Consider the following 21,456-nt stretch of genomic DNA (forward strand, 5'->3'; position numbering starts at 1 on the left):
AGCAGGGCGACGGCGAGGAGGAAGGGTTGCATCTTTAGTATGTGTCTTCATGATGAATTTAAAAAAAAATTATTTTTGAAGTAAGGTCTATGACTAGGTGAATTAATCAATAATGTGTATGTTAATTTTTTTGTCTACTGGTTATCTGAAGAACTGGTCTCAAATCCCAGTGGAGCTAGAAAGCATTTTTTCCTCAATAATAATCATCAATATTTATAAAATATTTATTCAGGACCAGTACACAAAAATTAACATCAAAATTGTTATTTATAAATTTAACAAAGTTTACAAATTTTCCAAAAGATGACACTGCAACGGCATAGTTTAATAATAACTCGATACATTTGAGAAATTTCCATTATTTTAAAAAAACTTCACCTTTTATCTTTTTTCTCGCGTTTTCGTTTGAATAAGAACTAAATTAATAGAATACAATGAGAAAATCCATCGGTTTTTGGTTAAAATAATTTTTTTAACAGAAAGTTTAACTCTTACATTTTTGGTTTATGATGTACTTTTTTAGTTAAATATTTAACGAATTTGTTTAGCCGTGAAAAGTGCTATCACAGATAAGCAAATCAAATTTTTGGAAAAAAGACATTACAACTTTCAATGACAAATTTTTTTTCTAAATTAGATCAAAAATTTTCTTTTGAACTTTTTCCAATGAGACACGAGGTGAGAATGTTTTTGTTGAAGCTGAAGGAGCTTTAGCATAAGTAAATTTACAATCACAAATTTTTAGTTATCGATGGTTTGATTTTTAAGCTTGAAAGTCCTATGAAAAAATGTAGAGGAAGTGCAATGACAGAGGACGGAGTGCGAGATCTATTTATTTAACTTCAAATGTAACTATTCCATTTTTGGATAAAAATTAACATTTTGAATTGCAGATTGATCTTTTTCATTTGAAAAATCAAGTACATGATTGAAAATTCGTGTGTTTTGTTGAAAATTTGTCTCTTTGATATCATATGGAGTCAGTATCTATTTTTTATCGTAGAAAAGTAATCTTTCTTGTTAGAAAATAAACTTTCTTGTTAAAAATTAAGTTTTTTAAAAAGAATTCGTCTTTTTAATTTGTGAATACGACGAACTGAAAATGGACTTTTTTAATGAAAATGAAACAATCTTCGAAAAAGTTCGTGCTCTTAAATCAAACACGCAATAGCAAAAGTGTTGGTATTACTGCGAATGCTCTATTTACTGCGGTTTCAAATATGAATAATGATTTAGAATGTTCTGATGTATATAATGCTTTGAAGCAAATTCAGAAAATTATTATGTGATTTATTCATATTCATCACCAAGGAATCAACTCAATTAGCTAGGTTTTTAACTAATTTATTGAATATATTTTTTACCAAAGCAGGATTTGGCACACATCAAGGCATTGCCTTGATGAATGGATTACTGCGGTTTTCCAGACGCTATATTATAACCTTCAAACTAACATTTCTTAGTTGCCAGTGATAATCCTGTCAAAGTCCCAGTGGGTCTCTGATGTTACAATATTGTAATTTACAAAAATTGTTAATAAATTTATAAGTAAGCATAACTTAAATTTCTATTACAATAAAATCGTAGTATTACCAGCGTAGTGATTGGATCACCGCAATAGTTGGCGCGCAGCAAAATCATTTAAACCCGCAGTAATACCCACATTAAAAATATTTTTTGATTTGCATTTTTCACGTAAATCTGATTTATTTTTAGGGTTTAACGACTGAATTAAATTAATGAAATGCCAAATATTGATTCACGAATTAATGCGTAACGAATGTCTCATTCAAACACTTGTTTTTTAACTTCAAAAGTCGTCTTGATTTTTTGTCCGTAGTAATACCCACACTTATCCTAGGGTATAAATACATATATTGTGATGTTCAATATTATGATATAGTCAGATTTGTTCCTCCTATTTTCGTAAAATATCACCCGGTTATCCCTGTTTTAAGATCATTTTTGGCTAGATCTGATATATGTCGTTAAATGCTGGGACGGGATATTAAAAAATATACCAAAATTGCTAAGGTAGTTTATGGATGGCTCCGTAATAAATTATAAATTTTGTTACTAATTTTCTTTCCACTTAAAAATAAAATATATTTTGACCAATTTTAGAAAAAAATACTATTAGAATCCTAAGATGATATTTTTCAGGTTTTTGTTTATCTTTTTGCACCGCTGTGCAATCATCTAAAGGACGTAGATTTCAAGTCAAATCTTCGACTCGAAAATGGTTTGAAAATATGGAATCCCTTGTATGAATGTCGACATCCAGAAGCGCCTTGTTTTACAGCACATGTTCGTCCAAAACCAAGAGCCCTTTGGAGCAGATCAACACGAACAGTAAAAAAACCACCGGTTCAGGATGACGTATTTTTTGGAAGAAGTTAGTATTTTTCTTTCAAAAAAGACTCCATAGTCAAAACCTACCAAATATTACCAGGGAACAAAAATAAGAAAATTTTTATATAAAATATTATTTTAAATTAAAGTTTTGAGTTGCTTACGGGGCAAAGAGAAAAATAAGAAAGTCTGTTCCTTAGCAAAAGAACATTTTCAGAATAACACTTTAAATTAAAATTTCAATTCAGATATTAAAAAATTACAAAGATACAAAAGCTTAGTGTAAATCATTATTTGTAAAATTCTGGGTTTTTCATGGTTAGAGAGAAATTGACTTTCTCTTCTTCCTCAAAGTCCTCTCTAGTTCTGATAAATAAAATAATTTTTAACATATTTATTTTGCCAAATGAACAAGGAAATTTACACCATTCACCTAGATCTTTTATGACTGAAATAAAATGTTATATTTAAATTATTTTAGACGCTGATAGCCCACTGAGTCACACAGCAAGTATATCTGACTCAAGTATGGCACCTTCATTGAAGCATCAGGATGATGATGTAAGATTTTAATAAAAAGTCTGCAAGGCTTATATTATTGATAAATGAAAAATTAGGTACTAAATAAAAAACAAGTCATTAGAGAAGATAAAACTATAAAAGAACTTTGAGATGTATTATTATTTAAAACAAATAATTGATTTGTTTAGGGTTCGTGGGTTTCATCGCCAAAGGATACAGTATTTCCTGAAACCATACCAGAAGAAAGTTCTAGTACAGAAGATGAGCATGTTGTAAGTTAAAATACACATATTTTTTCGACTTATCATGAAAATATAAATGATCAAATATACAATGGGAAATATATATTTTCTACGTTCAAAGAGAAATTCTATCATATTTTAGTCACTTATTACTTCAGGTTATATTTCGATTACCATCCCTAAGTGAATCAGATAGAATGATGGATGGAGTAAAGGAGGTTTCTACCATTTTCGCAGTAAGTAAACATAATTGAAAATTTGTAAATAGAATTTTCACCATACATATTAAAACATATAATTATCAACGAATGTTAAATATCGAATAAATAGTTTAATAATGAAATTTTAATGTCCATTTAGGGCGATGCAAGTATTTTTCATGTTGCAATGGGAAGATCGAGCAACTCTCAAAAATCGACTTTGACCATAGAACAAGTCACTGCTATTTCCGGTTTAGACACTTGTCAACAGTTTCAAGGAAAATCGAATAAAAGTAAAGATGAAAAAGGAGACAGAGATTTTCATTATGAAGAATCGAAAGAGAAAATTTCATTAGGTCAAAGAATTTCCAGCGACGGAAGTGGAACTCGAGTGTCAGCAATTGATGCTGATGTACGTGCAGCAACTTTTCTGGATGTTTCTGTTTTAAGATGTCTTTTCGTTGCCCAGTGGCAAGAAGAAGGAATATTTTGGGCTCTTCAATATTTATACAACAGGTACATGCTCTTCTAATTTAGAAATATTTAACAAAAAATAATATGCAATTGTATGGAATTTCAAAACATAGGTTGAAGAGTATAAGTGTAGAAAGTTCAGTTCAACAAATGCCTAGACGTCGCAGTAATTCTCTTCCAATTCCAAAAATGGAGGTTTCCATTTACCAAAGTCCAGAGAACAAGAAAAAGGAAGATGAAAAGGAATTTATAGATATTCCTGATACTAAAGATACCACAGCTGCTGCTGGTAAGAATTACCTATTCATGAAAAAAATACTAATTTCATTCATTAGCTTTAAAATACAAAATTTGTAATTATGCAGATGGCAGTCATCCTAGGAGAGCCAATGAAAAAACGAAGAAAAGGATGCATTTAGCCGATTTAAAAGCTTTTGTGGAAACAAAACTTCTCTCAAAATCTGAAAAGGCTCTTGAAAAAATTGGCCAGGAAGAGCCAAAATCTTTTTATGAACAAGTATTTAATTATCAATTATATATTTATATTGATTAATTTATTGAAATTTACATACTAAATGAAATTTTTATGATTAACTTGCCCATATTTTAAGGAATGTCATAGGAGTCTCGACACAGGAGATGATCATTTGACAAGGCCGAGTTCCACCTATTCTAAAATTTTTGATGCTAAAGATATCGATCATATAGAATATCCAACAAATTTAATCAAAGGAAAAAGTATGCCAAGTCTAAGGTACATGAAGAAAGAAATTATTTCAATGACTACACTAGCTATTATCCTTTCTTCAAATTTAATCTATCTACAGTCCTTTCTCTACAAAACTTTATACTTCTCAAACATTTATTTATAGACTAAAAATCTAAATTTGTGTTCATTTATACCACTGCTTATTAAAAAATATATATTTTTCAAACTTTAAAGATAGTGTATGAATATTAGTGAAATTGTGTACCAAGTATTTTTTATTTATGCGATGCAATTTATGAAATTATTAGACTTTTCGAAATTTTTATTAAAGTATAAATAAGGCTCTGAGGAATGTTTATAATGTAAAAATTTTAGATTACTCTAAACTTTATTCATAACTATAGTGCAAAATTAGGATAGATGCAATATTTTAATAACATAACTATTTGTAACTCTAGTTTAGAACACAAGTTTTTTTATTAATGTAAATAACACTATTAATTTCAAATAGTTTGTAGTATTTTTTGTATAGAATGGTTATTTGATAAAGACTGAGCACATGTGGCTAATTTTATTCTACATTCATAATCGCAAGTATATAAGAATGTTTTTAAATTTCCTCGAGAATAGCAAAATAAATTTTTTTAAATGAAACTAAACTCAGAAAAATATATTACAATTCGCATCAATTCTTACGTATTGCATATGCTCCGAATGTACAGATATTTTATTTTTTCTTATTCTTTACTATACTTTTTCTCTAGATATAATTTTGAATTAAGAACCATGACTTATTTCTAAGTTTCAAAAATAATTTTAACTTATACCTATTCGTAATTTCTTTTTCTCTCTGTGCCGTTTTCTATCTATCGTACGTCTTTTCACCCCGAACTCGTGCTCAGCTGCTTGATTAACGAGCTGACCGCGGGAGGGTAAGTCAACCACTGAACTTAAAGAAGAGTCTCCATTTTGCATTAAACTATTAGCGCATTCGTTTATCCTGCATTGACGTACTCCAAAAGCACTCCGTTCGCTCCTTCTTACTTCTTCCTTTTCACCCCGACCTGCTTCGGTGCAGATCGGAGTGCACCAGTGAAGGATAACCGAATACGCTATAATATAACACGATTCTTGCGAATTTTCGACCATCAAGCACGAAACCATAATTCATATTACCTATCATCATTGCTTTTTAATCAGCGCTAAAATCTGCAGTAGATTCTAGCTAGTCGCTTCTAAAGTTAATTCGGAAAAAATTAATTAAATTTAAAATCTATAAAATATTTTTAAAATAGTCAAATTGGGCACCGCGCCCCTACAAAATAGGGTTTCGTAGCCTTCTAAGACGTTAATTGAGCTTTTCAAACCTCATCCTCCCGTTCTTTTTCAACACTACTACTACGTTCCTCTACTACCGCTCCCCTTAATTAACTATTCACTTCACCTCCCTTTCCAAAATTCTTCTTTGCATACTTAAACCTCTCCTCACTTCCCTAGGTAACACGGTCACTCGCCTGCTTCCTTTCCTTAGTCCTCACTTCCCCTCCTCTACTCACCTGCACTGCCCTAATAATTCTCCTATTACTTCCAATAATTTTCCTTACTTTCCCTCACTTTCCCGTCCAAATTTCCCTTTGCTTCTCCTACTTCCCCATCCCTTATTTCTCTTTTGACTCCTCCCCTATTTCCCCCTATATTTCCTTAACTTTCCCTACTCCCGTTTCCATATTTCCCAAAACTCGCCTTACTTCCCACATTTCCTCTACTTTCCCTCTTCTAATTTCAACAAATTTTACCTTACTTTCCTTACTGGGAAAAAAGTACAACGGACAAACGGTCAAACGGATACCCGATAAAAATTATCAGCGTTTCTGCCCAGGGCTACGAAACCAAAAAAAATAATTTCGTGGTAAATAATAAAGTTGAAAAAAACTAATATATATTGGTTTAATTCTCATATTAGCTAATTTAAGGTAATTGAAAAATTCTGTATATTTGATATTGGAAAATCAAATATAAGCTTTGAAAAATCAATTAAAAATAAATTATAACAATATTTACGTAATATCTACTTAAGAATGATGCATGAAGTAAAGAACTTTGAGGCAATAATTAGAAGAGGACGTAGATAGTAATTTAGTGGATAGATCCTAGTGCCTGAAGAAACACGAGCATTGGACAGCATGGCGATTAAATAACAAATCTATTTAAATTTTGAATTATTAGCAGAATTTTATTTATAGGTACCTAGGAGACACCAAGGTTGAAAGAAAACAAAGTAATGTCTACAGTAAATCTCATGGTACTAAAAATCCTATAATTACTGTTACGGAGCACACGCCTACTCCTTCCCCGGATTACATGAGAAGACATGTAAATGATATTTGAAACATAATTCATTTTCTTTTTTATAATTTGTTTATTATTTATTGTTTTCTATTTTTAATAACGAGCTATTAATTATTCATGTTCAAATATTTTTCGGATTTCTATTTAATTGTTAGAGTTTATCATAATCTTTGTGTGCTTAATATTTTTTGTAATTTAAAAAATGAGAATGAATTCATTTTTTCAGGGTTCAATTGATAGTCAATTAGATGCAATTGGTATTCACGGACCACGTTTAGGTTGTGATAGGAAACCGAGCCTTACAAGGTCCCAAACCGACTCTAATATTACCTACACGGGGGATGAAATGCCAGAAGCTCCTGGATCTGCAAAATTTATAACTAGAGATGGTGATATTGATTTCCAAATAGTTCTGAGGGTGAGTAATCCTTTCACATTTAAAAGTATTCAACTTGAAAGTATACAATTTAAGTTTAATAAAAAATAATATCAGGGTCGATGGGGATACGTGTGATAATGGGCAATGGCAGGTAATCTGAAATAGTTGACACAGTCCCGAAAAAAATTAAAAATATTTCTTCAGGCAAGTTTTTTTTAATTAAAGAAGGCAAATATTAAAATAAGAAAGTTCAAAGATAGTTTTGACAAAATTTGAAACAATAATCTTCTCACATATTGAACGTATCATTATAACGTAACTTTGTAATTTCGTATCACACTTACTCCTATAGACTCTACTTTTTTATCGAATCGAACAGAAAATTAATTTCAAAAAAGATTCTCACACTATTTATCAAAAATTTTGGCATACTCCGTATACTAGATTTACACTTAATCTAAAGGATTAGATAATATAAGATTCGTTATAATTTATATTTTGTAATATAATCCACTATTCCCATATAGGCTGTGCACAATGTTGCACTTCGTGAAAATACTTACTGTACTCTTAGAGTTTGTGAAATGATTCTTAATTTGGTTGTCATTCTAATTGAAGTGGGTGTGCTAAATCAGTGCCTTCGTGAAGAAACCATGGAATATTTTAATGGTAAGTGTCTTTCTCATAGAAAATGTGCAAAAACTTTAAAAATATATATTGTCTTCCCAAAACATATTGGATATCTAAATTTTAAATTTTTAAATTTTTAATTAGATGTCTTACCATGACATACACGTTCTACTTTTTCATTTTTCTAAAATTTATTTTTGAAGAGTAAAACACATCTTAATAAATTCATTTATGTAAAACAGAGATAGACAAATACTAGTATTTCATTAGCTACTAATTACAGCAACGATGATTAATTGAAGTCAGTTGTTAAAAAGCGGCGTAATTATTGAAATATCTCATGGAGAGAACTGGTAGAGTATATGCTACTATTCGCGTTTAGTAAGCTGATTTATAGTAATAGTAACTACTCGTTAATTCAATAACACTAAACAGCGTTGTGTTGATTCTACTGAACAGAAGAGTACGAAGGCTGACTGTCTGTTCAGTAAAATCGACTGTATAGCCCTCTGACGGTCCTTAGTTGTAAGTATAAAGTTAATTTTTTTTTAAATTTTAATTTTAGTTTCATTTTTAATTTTAATTTTACTGTCAAAAAGTGACTTTTAAATCAAAAAGTTTTTTGAAAATTCAGACATTCAATTTTTGAAACAAATATGTATAATACATTTAGCAATATAAAATATCTTATTTTAATATTTTAGTTGTAAACCAAAAAATTAGAAAAATTCAGACCTAATAAATCTAATTTGTATGTGCTTAAGAATCCATTTCTAGTTTTTCAAGCTGCTGACAACTAGTCTCCATTGGTGAATGGTTAGGGTCCTTGATTAGCATGCGATAAGTTATGCGTTCGAATCCCCCTCGTTGCGTGCGAAATTTGAATTGTTAATAAAGTGTTAAAAATACGATTTACCAATTAATCATATGTAGATGCATGTATATCTTGAAAAAAATCATTTACTTTGTGTAATTATAAATTTTTAAGGATTCTTTTTTATAATTTTAAGCGCAATTTTACTAATCACAGAAGAGTAGCATCTACTGCGCACGCAGTCGCGTGTACGATTCTTTTTCATTAGATCGCACTCATCTTCGGTATGTTCTACTGAACAGGAATTGTACGTGCGACTGCCTGCGTAGTAGAAGCTACTCTTCAGCGACTAGTAGAGTCGACTCAACACGCGTTCAGTAAATTCTACTCTTGTAGTGGCCCGTCTATAATTTACTATTCCGTTTAGTGGCTCTAACCCTTGCAAGGGTAGGAGCCATTGAATTTTTTCTCCGTGCGATTTCGTAAAAAATATATGAAAGTAAACTGACGAAAATTTAAATTTATAATCTCGAAGATTTTTTTAGTCGGTGATAATAAGCTCTTGTATTTCACGATTAAAAATAAATAATAAAAAGAGTTTTTCCAGCTGCTGCGCGTGCGTATTTCAAGCCAGATTGCTTAATATTGCTGTTGCGCTTGTGCATGTAGATTCAGAATTACTTTCTAGGACTTCCGGAATCATAACCGTGATAATTTATCATAAATGTCTTATAAATTACCATAGAGTATCGATAAATTAACGAAAACTTTGGAATGCCTAAAATTTATGGTAATTTAGCAGTTTTTCATTCATTCCTAAAAATTTGGGATTTCTTCCAAAAAGCTTCGGATACCTTAACCCTCCGCCGTTCTTGTAGGTCATACGTGACCCAGGCGATTTTTCGAAGTCGAATTTTATAGGGAAGTAAGAATTTTTTTAAACAGGAAAATTTTTTTGAATATTCAAAAACAATCTACTATATAAAACTCAAATTTGTGCCGCTGAGGCTCGGTACTGTCCACACCGTTGCATAGAGCGACTTCAAAATGTATACACGATTAGATTAGGCACTGGAGATGGTTCCTACCGCAAATCGAATTGCTAATTGATAATAGCTTTTGTTTAATAAATAACGCAAAATAGGATTGACTGTATGTTTATATGTATTAAATCATGTAGCGTAAAATGGATGATTCTTATACAAATACACAGTTTTTGTCCAATCGTCACCAAATTTCGTACATATATTTTTTGGGCTCCCAAACCGGTCTTAATGGTATGGGAGCATACAAAGGAGTAGGTGGAGGGGGGGGGGCAGTCGCAGTTTTTCAAATCAAAGATTTCATGAGTTGTTTACAAAAATTATCGTGTCCAAGAGGTTCTGAAAGTTGGCAGTTGTAACTCTTATGAAGTTTACAATACTTGCTATCGGCTCATCTTCGGGTCGTTTCCAGTTCGTCTTCGGCTTGTTCACAGCTCGCCTTTGGCCAGCCCACAACTAGCCTCCGACTTTCCTATAGCTCCCTTGTAATTCGCCTCTTGTACAATATATTATTACACATATGCCATTTCGAGAATTTAAGCACCGATTTCTATATTCTTTATTACTAAATAATTTTTTTTATATCTTTTTGACTTAAGAATCATGTTTAAAAAATTATTATAGAATAATAAAACGAATATGAAACCCTTTAACCCTATTTTAACCATTTTTAACCTCTTTTTCTAGTAAAATTGACTGCAATTTTTCGTTTATTTTTATGATACATAGATCCGTTTTCGACAATGAGATACATGTTATGAATTACCTGGCATCTCTATTTGCTGATGGGTATTTTGATTCATTGATTTTTTTGAGTTTATAAAATTATTGTCCTTTCACGTGGTTAACATTATTTTTAACTTTTTGATTAGGCTTTTCCATTTTTCTTATTTTAAGTTATATTTTAACGGCCGGCAAGTGACCCTAAGCAAAAATATCGTAGGCTAGGTCAGAGGTCAAGTTTTAAGTTGAGGGGATCAGATGTAAAAGTTTGGGGTTCAAAGGTCAATCTTACCGCAAAGAGGTCATAGATAAGGGTCAAAAGTCAGAGCTTAAAGCGCAGGATTCATCTGACAGAGGATAAAGGTCAGATGTCATAGTTCATTGACCAGAGGTCAATGGTCAGTAACTGAATATTAGAGGCAATAGTGGCAGTTATATTTTTGTTTTTTAAGATTATAACAATTTATCTACAAGTCCAAGTAGAAAAGGTGGATGTTGGATAAACCGGATACCTGCCAGCTTAGACACAGTACAGAAAGTTTGGATTAGTTAGCCGTCAATACTGCGAGACTCACAATCAGCCAAAGTACAAAAAGTTAGTACACCCTAGACAAGGCAATTTACTGACATCGTAAGGGGCCGTACATAAATTACGTAAAGTCTTTGGGGTAGACCGAATTTAAAAGTGTGAAATCTGAATTAAATGTTTGGTTAAGAATAGTTAGATTTTGCTGAAAATTTAATTATTGAGTTAAAAATTCAACAATTTCGTTCGAAAATTTACCTTTTATTTTAGAAATTTATTTATATATCTTCGTCACGAAATTTGAACAATTTGGTATAAAGTTCAACTAGATGGTCAAATTTTAAAATATGTTGATAAAAATTCATTTTTCAAACTGAAGATTCATAATTTTAATCAAAAATTCATTTCTTTTCTTAGAAAATCTATTTTTTAAAATTCGTGTTTTTAGAGAAAAAATGAATGTCTTCAACTGAAACATGAAATATTCTATACGCATCTTTTAGGCTAAAAATTAGGCTAAAAATTAAACTTTTTTATTTTATAATTGAAGTATTTAGTAAAAAAAGTCACGTTTTTGTTAAATATAACTTTTTAAAATAAAAATGTTTTTTGTTTGTCATATCAACTATTACATTTTTTGGTTAAAAATTCTTCTTCTTAGATTGGAAGTTCAACTCCTTGAAAGTTTAATAATCTGGCAGAAACTTAACTCTTTTGTAGCAACTTCGCTTTTTTTACATTATAAATTAATTGTGAATGAAAATTAATTTGTAATGGAAATTGAACTGTTGCATTTTTAGTTCAAAATTTATTTTTACTGTTTCACAGATCGAAAATTCCATAGTAAATAGACTTTATAAGTTGAGAATTAACCAATTTTGTTAGAAATTTATGATTTTGTGAGTAGAGAAAGTGAATCATGTCAAGGCATAAAACGGGTATGGAGTCCAAATTAAGAAATACCATTTAATATATTTTTAGGTGATAAGTATGATACAGAAAGTAAAAAACAAGATTCGACACTGAACGAACCTGGACCTGGAAATCCCGAGGATACAGAAAAAATCCGCAGGTCCTCTGATCATAATGTCCTGATGAATTGTGTTATTAGGGTGATAAAGCATCTCGGATGTCCCAATGGTTGTTCTGATGGAATTCGAGGACCTCAAGCTGATCTTTGTCGCTCGCAATCTCAGTCAATTCTCAGTAGACTTCACAAAGCTAGTCCTAAATTATTTTCAAAATTATTACGCACATTAATTCGCGATTTGCCAATTAATGAGATTTTAGACTTTTTTCACTCTTACGTTGGATTTTGTCTGGAGCAGGGTTCCCTCTTATCTCCACTCAGTAAGTAATTTCACGTTTTAGAAATTTTCCAAGAATATTGCATTAAATAATCAAATGATTACTATTGGTTTTATTGTAATTAGACCAAAAAAGAGGATCTAGTAAATCCCCGGACACGGTTCCTCAAGGAAGTTATGCCACAAATTTCGGAGCTGGACCAGTCAGTGGTGCATCTGGACAAGGAGGATCTCCATCAGGAGTTTCAGCTTCGGCAGCACCTGGAACTTCTACAACTGCACCTCCAACCTGGACCCCAGCTGGAACTGGAGCCACACCATATAGTAGTTTAGGTGCACCAGCACATGGTCTCCGAAGCATAGAGGGTCAAATCATGGCATATATTTTTAAACCCTTTGTCACCCTTTGTGTGAAAAATTTGAAAAAATTAAAGTCCCAGGATAATATTGCTCTTTACTGTGATTTGAGGCAATTTTTGACTTATGTTAAAGAAGCACATGGTGGTGTTTTTCGTAGAGTTGTTCTCAGTGGAATTCTGGATTCGTCTGATCGACCTAATAAGCGTTGTAACAGCTACATGCAAACCACGAGGGTTATTAGGTAATAACTTTTTGAAAAATTTTTTATTGTATTTAGATATTTACTTATTATGTTAATTTATTATATTTTCAGGCACATACATCAATCTGATTTTGAGGAAAGTGCAGATGGAGGTGAACCAGTTTATTCAGTAGATGACAGAGGCACGCGCAAGTTTCTTTTCAAAAAAAGAAGCACTTCTTCGACTTGCGCGGTAAATATGAGTCGCAATTACAGAGGAGAGTTGCTGGTAAGGAGCCAGTTTTATAGCAATGTATTGTATGTGTAGCACGTCTAGTTTCCCTTTTCCCTTCTAGAACCAAAAAATCAAAAATAAATTTAACAAGACGAATGAAGTTGTAATGAATAGCATTAAAAATGTCTGTAACAAATTTCTTAGGTAATTTAAAAAAATACACAAATTTTATAATTTTATAATTATAGATTGTACCCCCGATCTGTGATTATAATGGTCCAAATCCTTAGCAACTCTCTTAGAGATACCCTCAATTGTTCCTGTTTGAATATTACAGTTTAATGAATATTATAATTTAGAGTTTAGTCGAAACTGAGGGCAGTGAAGAAAATCCAAAAACAAGTCAAAGTCCTTTGGGAAATTTAAGGAAGAAACACCATATTCTTACCCCTAGACAAAGCGAAAGAAATTTAGAATTAGGAGAGCCTTTTTCTGGGAGTAAACCGAGAAAAACCGCAAGACAAAAAATTGGCGGATTAGGTAAATCTTAAAAACTACTTCAGTAATTTTAATTTATTATTAGTGTAGATGTATTATTTTCTTTCTGACAAATGTTGATTTAATGTTTCAGTAAATTGGTTTAGAAAAGAATACGGACGAACGGATTCAACTGATAGTCACGATAGCAGTGAATCACCAACTGAAAGTAGTTTTGTAAAACAACCTAGTTTAAGACGTCGAAGTCGACATCATGGCGCGTCAAGAACAACTCGGGGGTATTTATTTTAATTTTAGTTTTATAATCTTAGAGAATATTAATGAAAATATCTTCAATTGACTCTTGCTTAGAAATGAAACAAGTACAGGTGCCAAGCAATCCAATTTTTTTCCTAATAATAAACTTTTTGCAGTGTTAGTCATACTTTACAAAAAGCAAAACGTCGAATGGAAAACCAATTGAGTAAAATTGGTTTGGTCAAGGGCAAAAAAAAGGAAAGCATGGAAGAAACGCCTGGAAGTTGTAAGGAATTCACTTTATGAACAAGAACCTTAATTATTCGATAATTTCATTTTTTACTTTTTATTTTAGACTTTAGTCGCAAAAATTCCCTTGAAACTGGAGAAGCTTCAAGAGAAACTGAATTTGTAATTTTAAAAGAAAGAAGATTGGTACCACGAGGAGCGATTTTTGATGGAATGTTAAGATTCTCATTTCTGCTGGAAACATGTCAACCTGGTTCGGTCCCTGATAATCATTTGATGGCTGCTCTACTTGATTTAGTAAGATTCAATCCGAACATTAAATACAAAAAAGTAATTACAAATTTTCTGTTTTAAACTTTAAATATATACTTATAGCCTTATGCACCAGTAGTTTCTCGCGCAGCAATGCTTTTGGAATGTGCACATTTTGTCCATCAGTGCAACAAGGGACACTGGCCTGCATGGATGAAACTTAATTTTCCCATGTTTCGTCCTTCAATGCCTTTAAATAATCGATCTGCACCTTCCGGTCTTCGACGAACTCACATCTTGCAAAGATCGGCTGGAAAATTATTTTACCAGTGGGCTGAGGTACTAATAAACGTTTATCAATTTATTTTGTTAACTTCTAAAATAATTTCGTAAAGTCTCAGCACTCTAATGCATGCTTAAACTCGACTGGAGGATGATCTTTATTGTTTTAGAATTTTTGAGGCTGTTATTAATAAGTTATGATTATTTCAGAACGTTTTTTGATTTTTTAGAAGTGTATTGAATTTTCTTAACTTCTTTATAATATTATTAAGTTTTCTGGGTTGTTCAAGAGTATTCTCGATTATTCTAGATAAAGTGAAAAAGTTTTAAATATTGCGGATTTTTTTTATTCTTTTGAAATATCCTAGAAATCGCTAGACTTTTTACAAATATCCTAGAATATTTAGAAATAGTCTTGAATGGGTCTTGAACTTTCTGGATTATTTGAGGACTCTGGAATGATTAAAATTATTCTTGAGTTTTCTAGCATAATCGAAAGAGAAAATTCTACAATGTTCTCTAAGAATTTTATATGTAAATTGAAAATTAAATTATATAGGTGTTGTTAGATATGTATTTAGAAATAAATAAATAATTATATTATAAACAAATATTACGTTATTATAAAGGCAATTGGAGCTAGATTAGAGGAGTTTCTACTGGAAGATAAAACAGTCATGGAGAACGCTTCAGCAGTTGCAGCTGATGAGACTAAACACCGAGATTTGATTATTGAAGACGAGGAAGAAGATTTTCTCGACGATGGTAATTATTCATTAATAATAGTGAATTATGAGATCATTATTTACTCATTTTAATACCTAATTAATAAAACATGTATCGATTTTCAGCAAGCATAAACACTTATGGTTCATCATGTCCAATCGCATTAAGAATGGTTGCTTGTATGTTATTACTGGAAATAACAGCTTTTCTCCGAGAAACCTATCAAACTTTACCAAAATCTAGTAGGATTTCAACAAAAGAACGACCTCCCCCTTGGGAAAAAATTTACAGTCGAGAAGCAAATCGTCGGTGGAGTATGGCCTTATCTTCAATGGGTCATTCGCAAACCTCTGCACAAAGTCTTCAGTCAATTGCTGGAGATAGAGAAAATGGTAAAATATTTTTACATCCAAATCATACTTGTAATGATATAATTTTTTAAAGTTCATGTTCAATTTAGATATATTTTTCAATTCTGAATATTTGTATTATAAAAGCCTTTCTAACTCATGAAATGTGATCAACAGAGCGAAAAATTAGTTTTGTTTTACACGAGCCTGATAACGAATCAGAAGGCAGTAGTAAATCGAACGTGACAATACAAGGAGAAGAAATTCAGAATAATGAAAAAGAAAAAAATAAACGAATGCAAGCCCCTCAAGGAAGACCGTTTCTCTTACGCCGAGGCACAACTGGAAATGCGACCTCAGGTTCTTTTAAAAGAAGGAGCCTCAAGTTACGAAGGAATACAAAAGAGGGAAAAGATACAGAATGCGAGGCTTGTAAATATTTTTTTTCTAAATTAGAAAGTTTTTATTCAGAAGGATTTTATTTTTCCAAATTATAAACTGCTTCCTTTTTGATTCGGCAGCTTTAAAATTAATGAATTTTTCAGATTTCGTGTAAAATAAAATATATTTTCTTTCAGACATTGTAAGAAGAGCAGATTCAATCCAATCTAAAAGAAAAGTAAGCTCCCTCTCAGATCGAAGTGATACCTCAGAACCAGGACTATGTGGTGAAGTAAGTGGGGAAGAGTCTCCAGGAATTTTGAGCGATGATCAGCCTCCAGAAAGTCCAAGTGATAGCAATGATACTGGCGAAACGAATAAAAATTTTCCTTGGATGAGAGTAATGGTACAAACCATGAATTTCTTCAATTTTTATTGCTCTCATCAGTTATTCTGCCATCCATTTTGCCATCGAAGACAAATGAGAGCAGGCAGCCGATTAATTAGATCAGTGAGAAAAATCTATGGTGAAAAATTCGGAGTTCTGAATGGTTCTGATATGTTCGATATGGATACAGAAAAAAAAGAAACTGTCAAGAAGGAAAAACGAAATCGCAAAGTCTCTGATCAAACCAGTGGTCAAATTTCACCTAAGAGGAAAGATAGCGTTGGTCGGAAAAATAAGTAAGAATTTGAATCAAAGATTACAAAATTTAATTTTTAAAGGCTTTGAATGAAAAATAGTAAAAAAAGGTATTAAGAAAATTCAATGGAATTTCATAAAAAGTCAACAAAAAGTGGCATCAATTTTTTTTAATAATGAAAAGAAGCAGTATCAGACACTGAATGATTGAAATAATAAATTTATTTTGTCAGGAATCCAGAGTAGATAATTCTCATAGATAATTATAGATATATCTCATAATTCTCATTTTTTGCGCAGTCAAAATAAACTTTTAAAGTTAAAACAAGTTTTTAACAATAGTCATTCAGCTGAAAGGATTATAATTCTGGGCTCAAAAGAACTCTTTCTTAATTGTGAAACTTTCAACCTTACATTATTTTCAAATAAGACAAGTTTATAATTTACGTTAATTTGAAACCTGAAGAAAACTCATTTTGCATATTTTAAACTAAAATTACTTAACAATTAAGGATTTTAATTCAAAACTGTATAATTTTTGGATAAAATTATTCATTTTTATTTATTCAGACTTCACAGGCAAAATAATATGAAAACACCAGAAATATGGTGTTTTCTTGATGAACATAAAGGAATAATAGGAGAATAAATTCTTTTTGATGAAATTGATATAGATACAATTCCAGTGGGCACAAACATTTGCGACGTCTTTAGACACCGTTACGACATCGTATGTACATGTCGTTAAGGTATCTTTACGATATCGTAAATAAGTCGTATGATCTGACGATGTCTTTACGATATCGCAAAGACACCAAAACAACAGCCCTTACCTAGTAGGTAAGGAAGGGGATAACGCGTTGCATTATTCCGTATAAATTCAATTCCCAAACGTGTGCAAAGCGTGGCGATGGAATTTCATGTAAAGCATATCCTTTTTTTATTTTTCATTTATTATTTGTTCGCAGCTTTTTAACACATGTTAACAATTAACTGCGAAGAAGTATCAATAAAGAACATGTTTTATATACAACACAGCAATACATTTGAAAAAATTAAATTGAATACTGTTAAAAAAACTTCAGAAAGCACATTTTTGAAATACATCTGTTGGAATCTGTCAATTACATCGTTCGCAACCATACTTATTTTACAGAATCCGAAGTCTTGGAAGTCTCTTTTTTCTTGCAAGGGATTTTTAGAATTCGCAACAGTCCATAGATTCGCATTTGTTTTCTCCTTAACAAAAAAATGACTATCGGCGCGACCATGGTCGAGAGTTGACATATTTATGCGTTTTTGAGTGAGAAAGGCAAACATATTTATTCTCGTCGTTTCTACAAATCAAATCAGATCGACCTGAATTTTGGATATAGTATAGATTAATGTACATGCACTTGATAAGTATTGGTCGTTTTGGACAGTTCGAAAATTTATAGCGACGTTTTTTAGCTTGAAGTTGTGACAGCTTCGTGCTCAGTTTGGGAATTGAATTCATACGTAATGAGCTATGATTCTGCATTCATCAGAAGTAGCAAAGACTGACGAAAATTTCTATTCAAAAATCATCTCGATACGAGCATTAATACCGGAGTAATCGCGATTCTAAAATTGTGTGTCGAATTAATGCGACCCGTAGCAACGCGTTATCCCCTCCCTTACCTACTAGGTAAACTCGTCTCGCGCGCTCAGGACGTTCTGCTTTCCAGGGGCTCATAGGATGTCGTAAAGTTGCCGTAAAGATGTCGCAACGACGTCGTAAAGACGTCGGCCAATTTTGTGCCCACTGGGATATTAAATTCAATATGAAACGCCTTAAATTCCTATGATTTAATTAAAAATATTAACCAAATTTTAAACAAAGTTAAATTCTTTACCAAAAGAGGTGTACTATCAACCGAAAGACGAATCTCTAACAGAAGAAATGAATTTTCAAGTTAAAAACATGAATAATTGATACATTTTTAACTTTTAAACATGAAAAGAGATTATTTTTTAACAAAGTAATTAATTTTTTAGCTAAATAGTAGAATTTTTAACCTACAAAGATGAACTTTCAGCCAAATAGTCAAATTTTTAAACAAAAAATGTTAAATTTTAAACAAATTGTTTAATCTTCAAGCCAAAAATAAGTTATTTTTTATCAATCACAGTAAATTCATCAACCACAGAAGTTCAGTTTTTAAGGAAAAAGGTCATTTTTAAGAAAGATGTATTTTCAACTGAATGGTTGAATTTAGGAATAAAATTAATTCATAACCAAATTGTTGCATTCACAACCAAATAGCTAAACGTTTATTCAAAAGAGGCGAATTTCCAACAAATTATTTGAATTTTTATCCACACAGGTGAATTTTTAACAAAAAATTTCGTTTTCAATCAAGAAAGATCAATTTTCGACCAAAAATGTGACTTTTCCACCAAAAAAGAATGAATCTTCAGTCCATAAGGACAGATTTTCTATAAAAAAGACGATTTTTCAAGAAACCAGTTAAATTTTTAACCAAAAATGTTGAATTAAGACAAAAATGATTGAAATTTCAACAAAATGGTCTAATTTTCAAATAAAAGAAATTAAATCTTAACCAAGAATAGTTGCATTTTCAACCAAATAGTTCAATTTTCTTACTAAGATGACACACTTTTTAGAAGAGATAAAATTGTTTGTCTGAAAAGTTTAATTTTCAACTACTAGGTCGATTTATACCAAGAAAGTTTATTTTTGGCCAAATAGATACATTTTTAAACAAATTGTTGAGAACTTTTAAGCAAGAGGAGCAATTTTTCACAAATTAATTGTAATATTAGTCAAATATATAGTTGAATTTTCAACCGTGAAAATATGAAGTTTGCACCAAATGGTCGTTTTTTAAACAAAAAAGTTGAACTTCAACTAAATAGTTAAAATTTTAAGCCGAGTACGAATTTTTTAAGACTTGAATTTTCAACAAAAAATCATTTGCACCGAGGAAAGATCAATTTTGAATCAAGTAATGAAATTCAAAAATAAAAACGATTTTTTAATGAAATAGTTTCATTTGCAACTAAATAGTTGGACTTTCAATCAAAAGAAATAAATTTGCAACAAACACAATTATTTTTAACCAACTGGTTGTATTTTTATTCTTAAAAAGACAAATTTTGTAGAAATTAGTTAAAATTTCATTTTTAACGAAGAAAGATGAACTTTCAACCAAAAAAGAACAATTTTAATCACGTTATAAAATGAGAGGGAAAAATGAATTCTTTACAAATGGAGACAAGTGGAATAGAAAAAATTGTGTGAGAACCTTACTTAATTTGAAACTAATCGAATTTGGACCTTTTCGACTTGTAAATGTCGAAGTGATAAGGACTGCAACTTCAGAATTTTTTAACTTTATTAAGGATTCGCAAAAATAAAAATTGTCTAATTTCAAACGCTATTGATTACAAATTTTATAAGCATAAAAATAAAAAATGCCGATTAGTCCAATTTTTTCAAAAAAGTTGGAAAAAAGTTGAATTTTTCCAGAGAATTAAAAAAAGTAGCAGGAACCAATTTATTATTATATTCGAATTGAAATTCCAGAATTGATAAGAATCCAGAAGGATCTCAATCAGGACGACTAATTGGAGGAAACAGAGACTCGTCAAAAGATTTGGCTGATCAAGATTCAGAGAAAGGTGCTGAAGCATCGAAAATAATTGGGCCAGAAGAGGAAGAGAGTGAGACAAATAAAGAGCCTTCGGCCATTTTAAAATATATACAAAACCAAGTAAAAGACGTTTTTCATGCGCCCCTGGCAACTTTAGTAAAAGGTGCTGTTGTAATGTCCGACGACCTTTTTGTTGATGTCCTTCCAGTTGCCTGGGAACTTTTATTAGAGTCAAATCAAGAAGTTTGTGCTTCAGCAGCTTCACTTTTTATAGTGGCTGCTGTTCGAGCCCCTAATCAAGCAAGTGAATTAATGCATCAGGGACTTCAGCATACTAGTACGGCAATTCGAATTAATGCAATTTTAAGGTTTCAAGTCTTGTGGAAATTAAGATATCAAGTTTGGCCACGTATGGAAGAAAATGCTCATGTGACATTTAAGGTCCCTCCACCAGGAATTGAATTTACGCTTCCATCGCCTAAAATTGGTATTGAATCTTTACCTGTTGTTGACCCACCTTGGATGCCTCAGGTGAAGACTAAAGTTGAGGAAGTTACTATCAGTCAGGAACGTCACGTAAGTCAGAGAATTAGAATCAATTAGAAGATTAAGATTTAATAGGAATTATAGAACAATATTTATATGTAGACAATTAGAATTAAACTAATTGTTAAGAAAAAAGAACATATTGTAATATTGAAATGATTGAATTAATTCGATATGTCTTTTTCATACGACTCATTGTTGGTTTACTGATCGATGCATTTTAAAATTTATTAGCGGAATTAAAAATATATGTGTGCAATTAAGATAGTTTTTTGTTACTAAATCATATAGTTTCTAATTCATTCCGATTAATTTTTTTATTGTAGAGATCACTTGTAACTGCAACAAAGACAAGGAAAAAACAGCAAACTGAACTAATAAAAAGAGCTTTACAAGCTCAGGATGATAAAAAAAGGGAAGAAAGGGAAAATTTTCTTCTAACAACAATACCTATTACTGTCCAAGCTGCTTATGAACCTAGCCCAGTTGGAGATGACCATGACGAAGGTACTTGATTAAATTTAAATATAAATAAAAATAAATTAAACATAAAGTTCCAGTTAATGATTTAGATGGTTTCGTTCTCTCGACATTGCAACTTATTGTTA

General features: G+C 31.2%; 1 protein-coding gene across 1 annotated transcript in view; it reads left to right on the forward strand.

Annotated features, from left to right (window-relative positions):
- The window catches only part of LOC117171293 (protein unc-80 homolog), a 50,710-nt gene that overhangs the window by 8,349 nt on the left and 20,905 nt on the right, over nt 1-21,456 (forward strand). The window contains exons 8-33 of the mRNA XM_033358453.1: nt 2,164-2,395; nt 2,834-2,913; nt 3,063-3,146; nt 3,275-3,352; nt 3,477-3,832; nt 3,904-4,079; nt 4,156-4,307; nt 4,402-4,544; nt 5,402-5,431; nt 6,743-6,872; nt 7,075-7,266; nt 7,755-7,896; nt 11,945-12,313; nt 12,397-12,871; nt 12,944-13,100; nt 13,406-13,586; nt 13,678-13,822; nt 13,958-14,067; nt 14,137-14,327; nt 14,406-14,621; nt 15,194-15,329; nt 15,416-15,682; nt 15,818-16,072; nt 16,219-16,705; nt 20,236-20,878; nt 21,175-21,355. Of these exons, the coding sequence (XP_033214344.1) occupies nt 2,164-2,395; nt 2,834-2,913; nt 3,063-3,146; nt 3,275-3,352; nt 3,477-3,832; nt 3,904-4,079; nt 4,156-4,307; nt 4,402-4,544; nt 5,402-5,431; nt 6,743-6,872; nt 7,075-7,266; nt 7,755-7,896; nt 11,945-12,313; nt 12,397-12,871; nt 12,944-13,100; nt 13,406-13,586; nt 13,678-13,822; nt 13,958-14,067; nt 14,137-14,327; nt 14,406-14,621; nt 15,194-15,329; nt 15,416-15,682; nt 15,818-16,072; nt 16,219-16,705; nt 20,236-20,878; nt 21,175-21,355 (5,608 nt within the window). The remainder of the gene's footprint in view (nt 1-2,163; nt 2,396-2,833; nt 2,914-3,062; nt 3,147-3,274; nt 3,353-3,476; nt 3,833-3,903; nt 4,080-4,155; nt 4,308-4,401; nt 4,545-5,401; nt 5,432-6,742; nt 6,873-7,074; nt 7,267-7,754; nt 7,897-11,944; nt 12,314-12,396; nt 12,872-12,943; nt 13,101-13,405; nt 13,587-13,677; nt 13,823-13,957; nt 14,068-14,136; nt 14,328-14,405; nt 14,622-15,193; nt 15,330-15,415; nt 15,683-15,817; nt 16,073-16,218; nt 16,706-20,235; nt 20,879-21,174; nt 21,356-21,456) is intronic.

This window comes from Belonocnema kinseyi, chromosome 4 (assembly GCF_010883055.1).
Source record: "Belonocnema kinseyi isolate 2016_QV_RU_SX_M_011 chromosome 4, B_treatae_v1, whole genome shotgun sequence".
NCBI lineage: Eukaryota > Metazoa > Arthropoda > Insecta > Hymenoptera > Cynipidae > Belonocnema > Belonocnema kinseyi.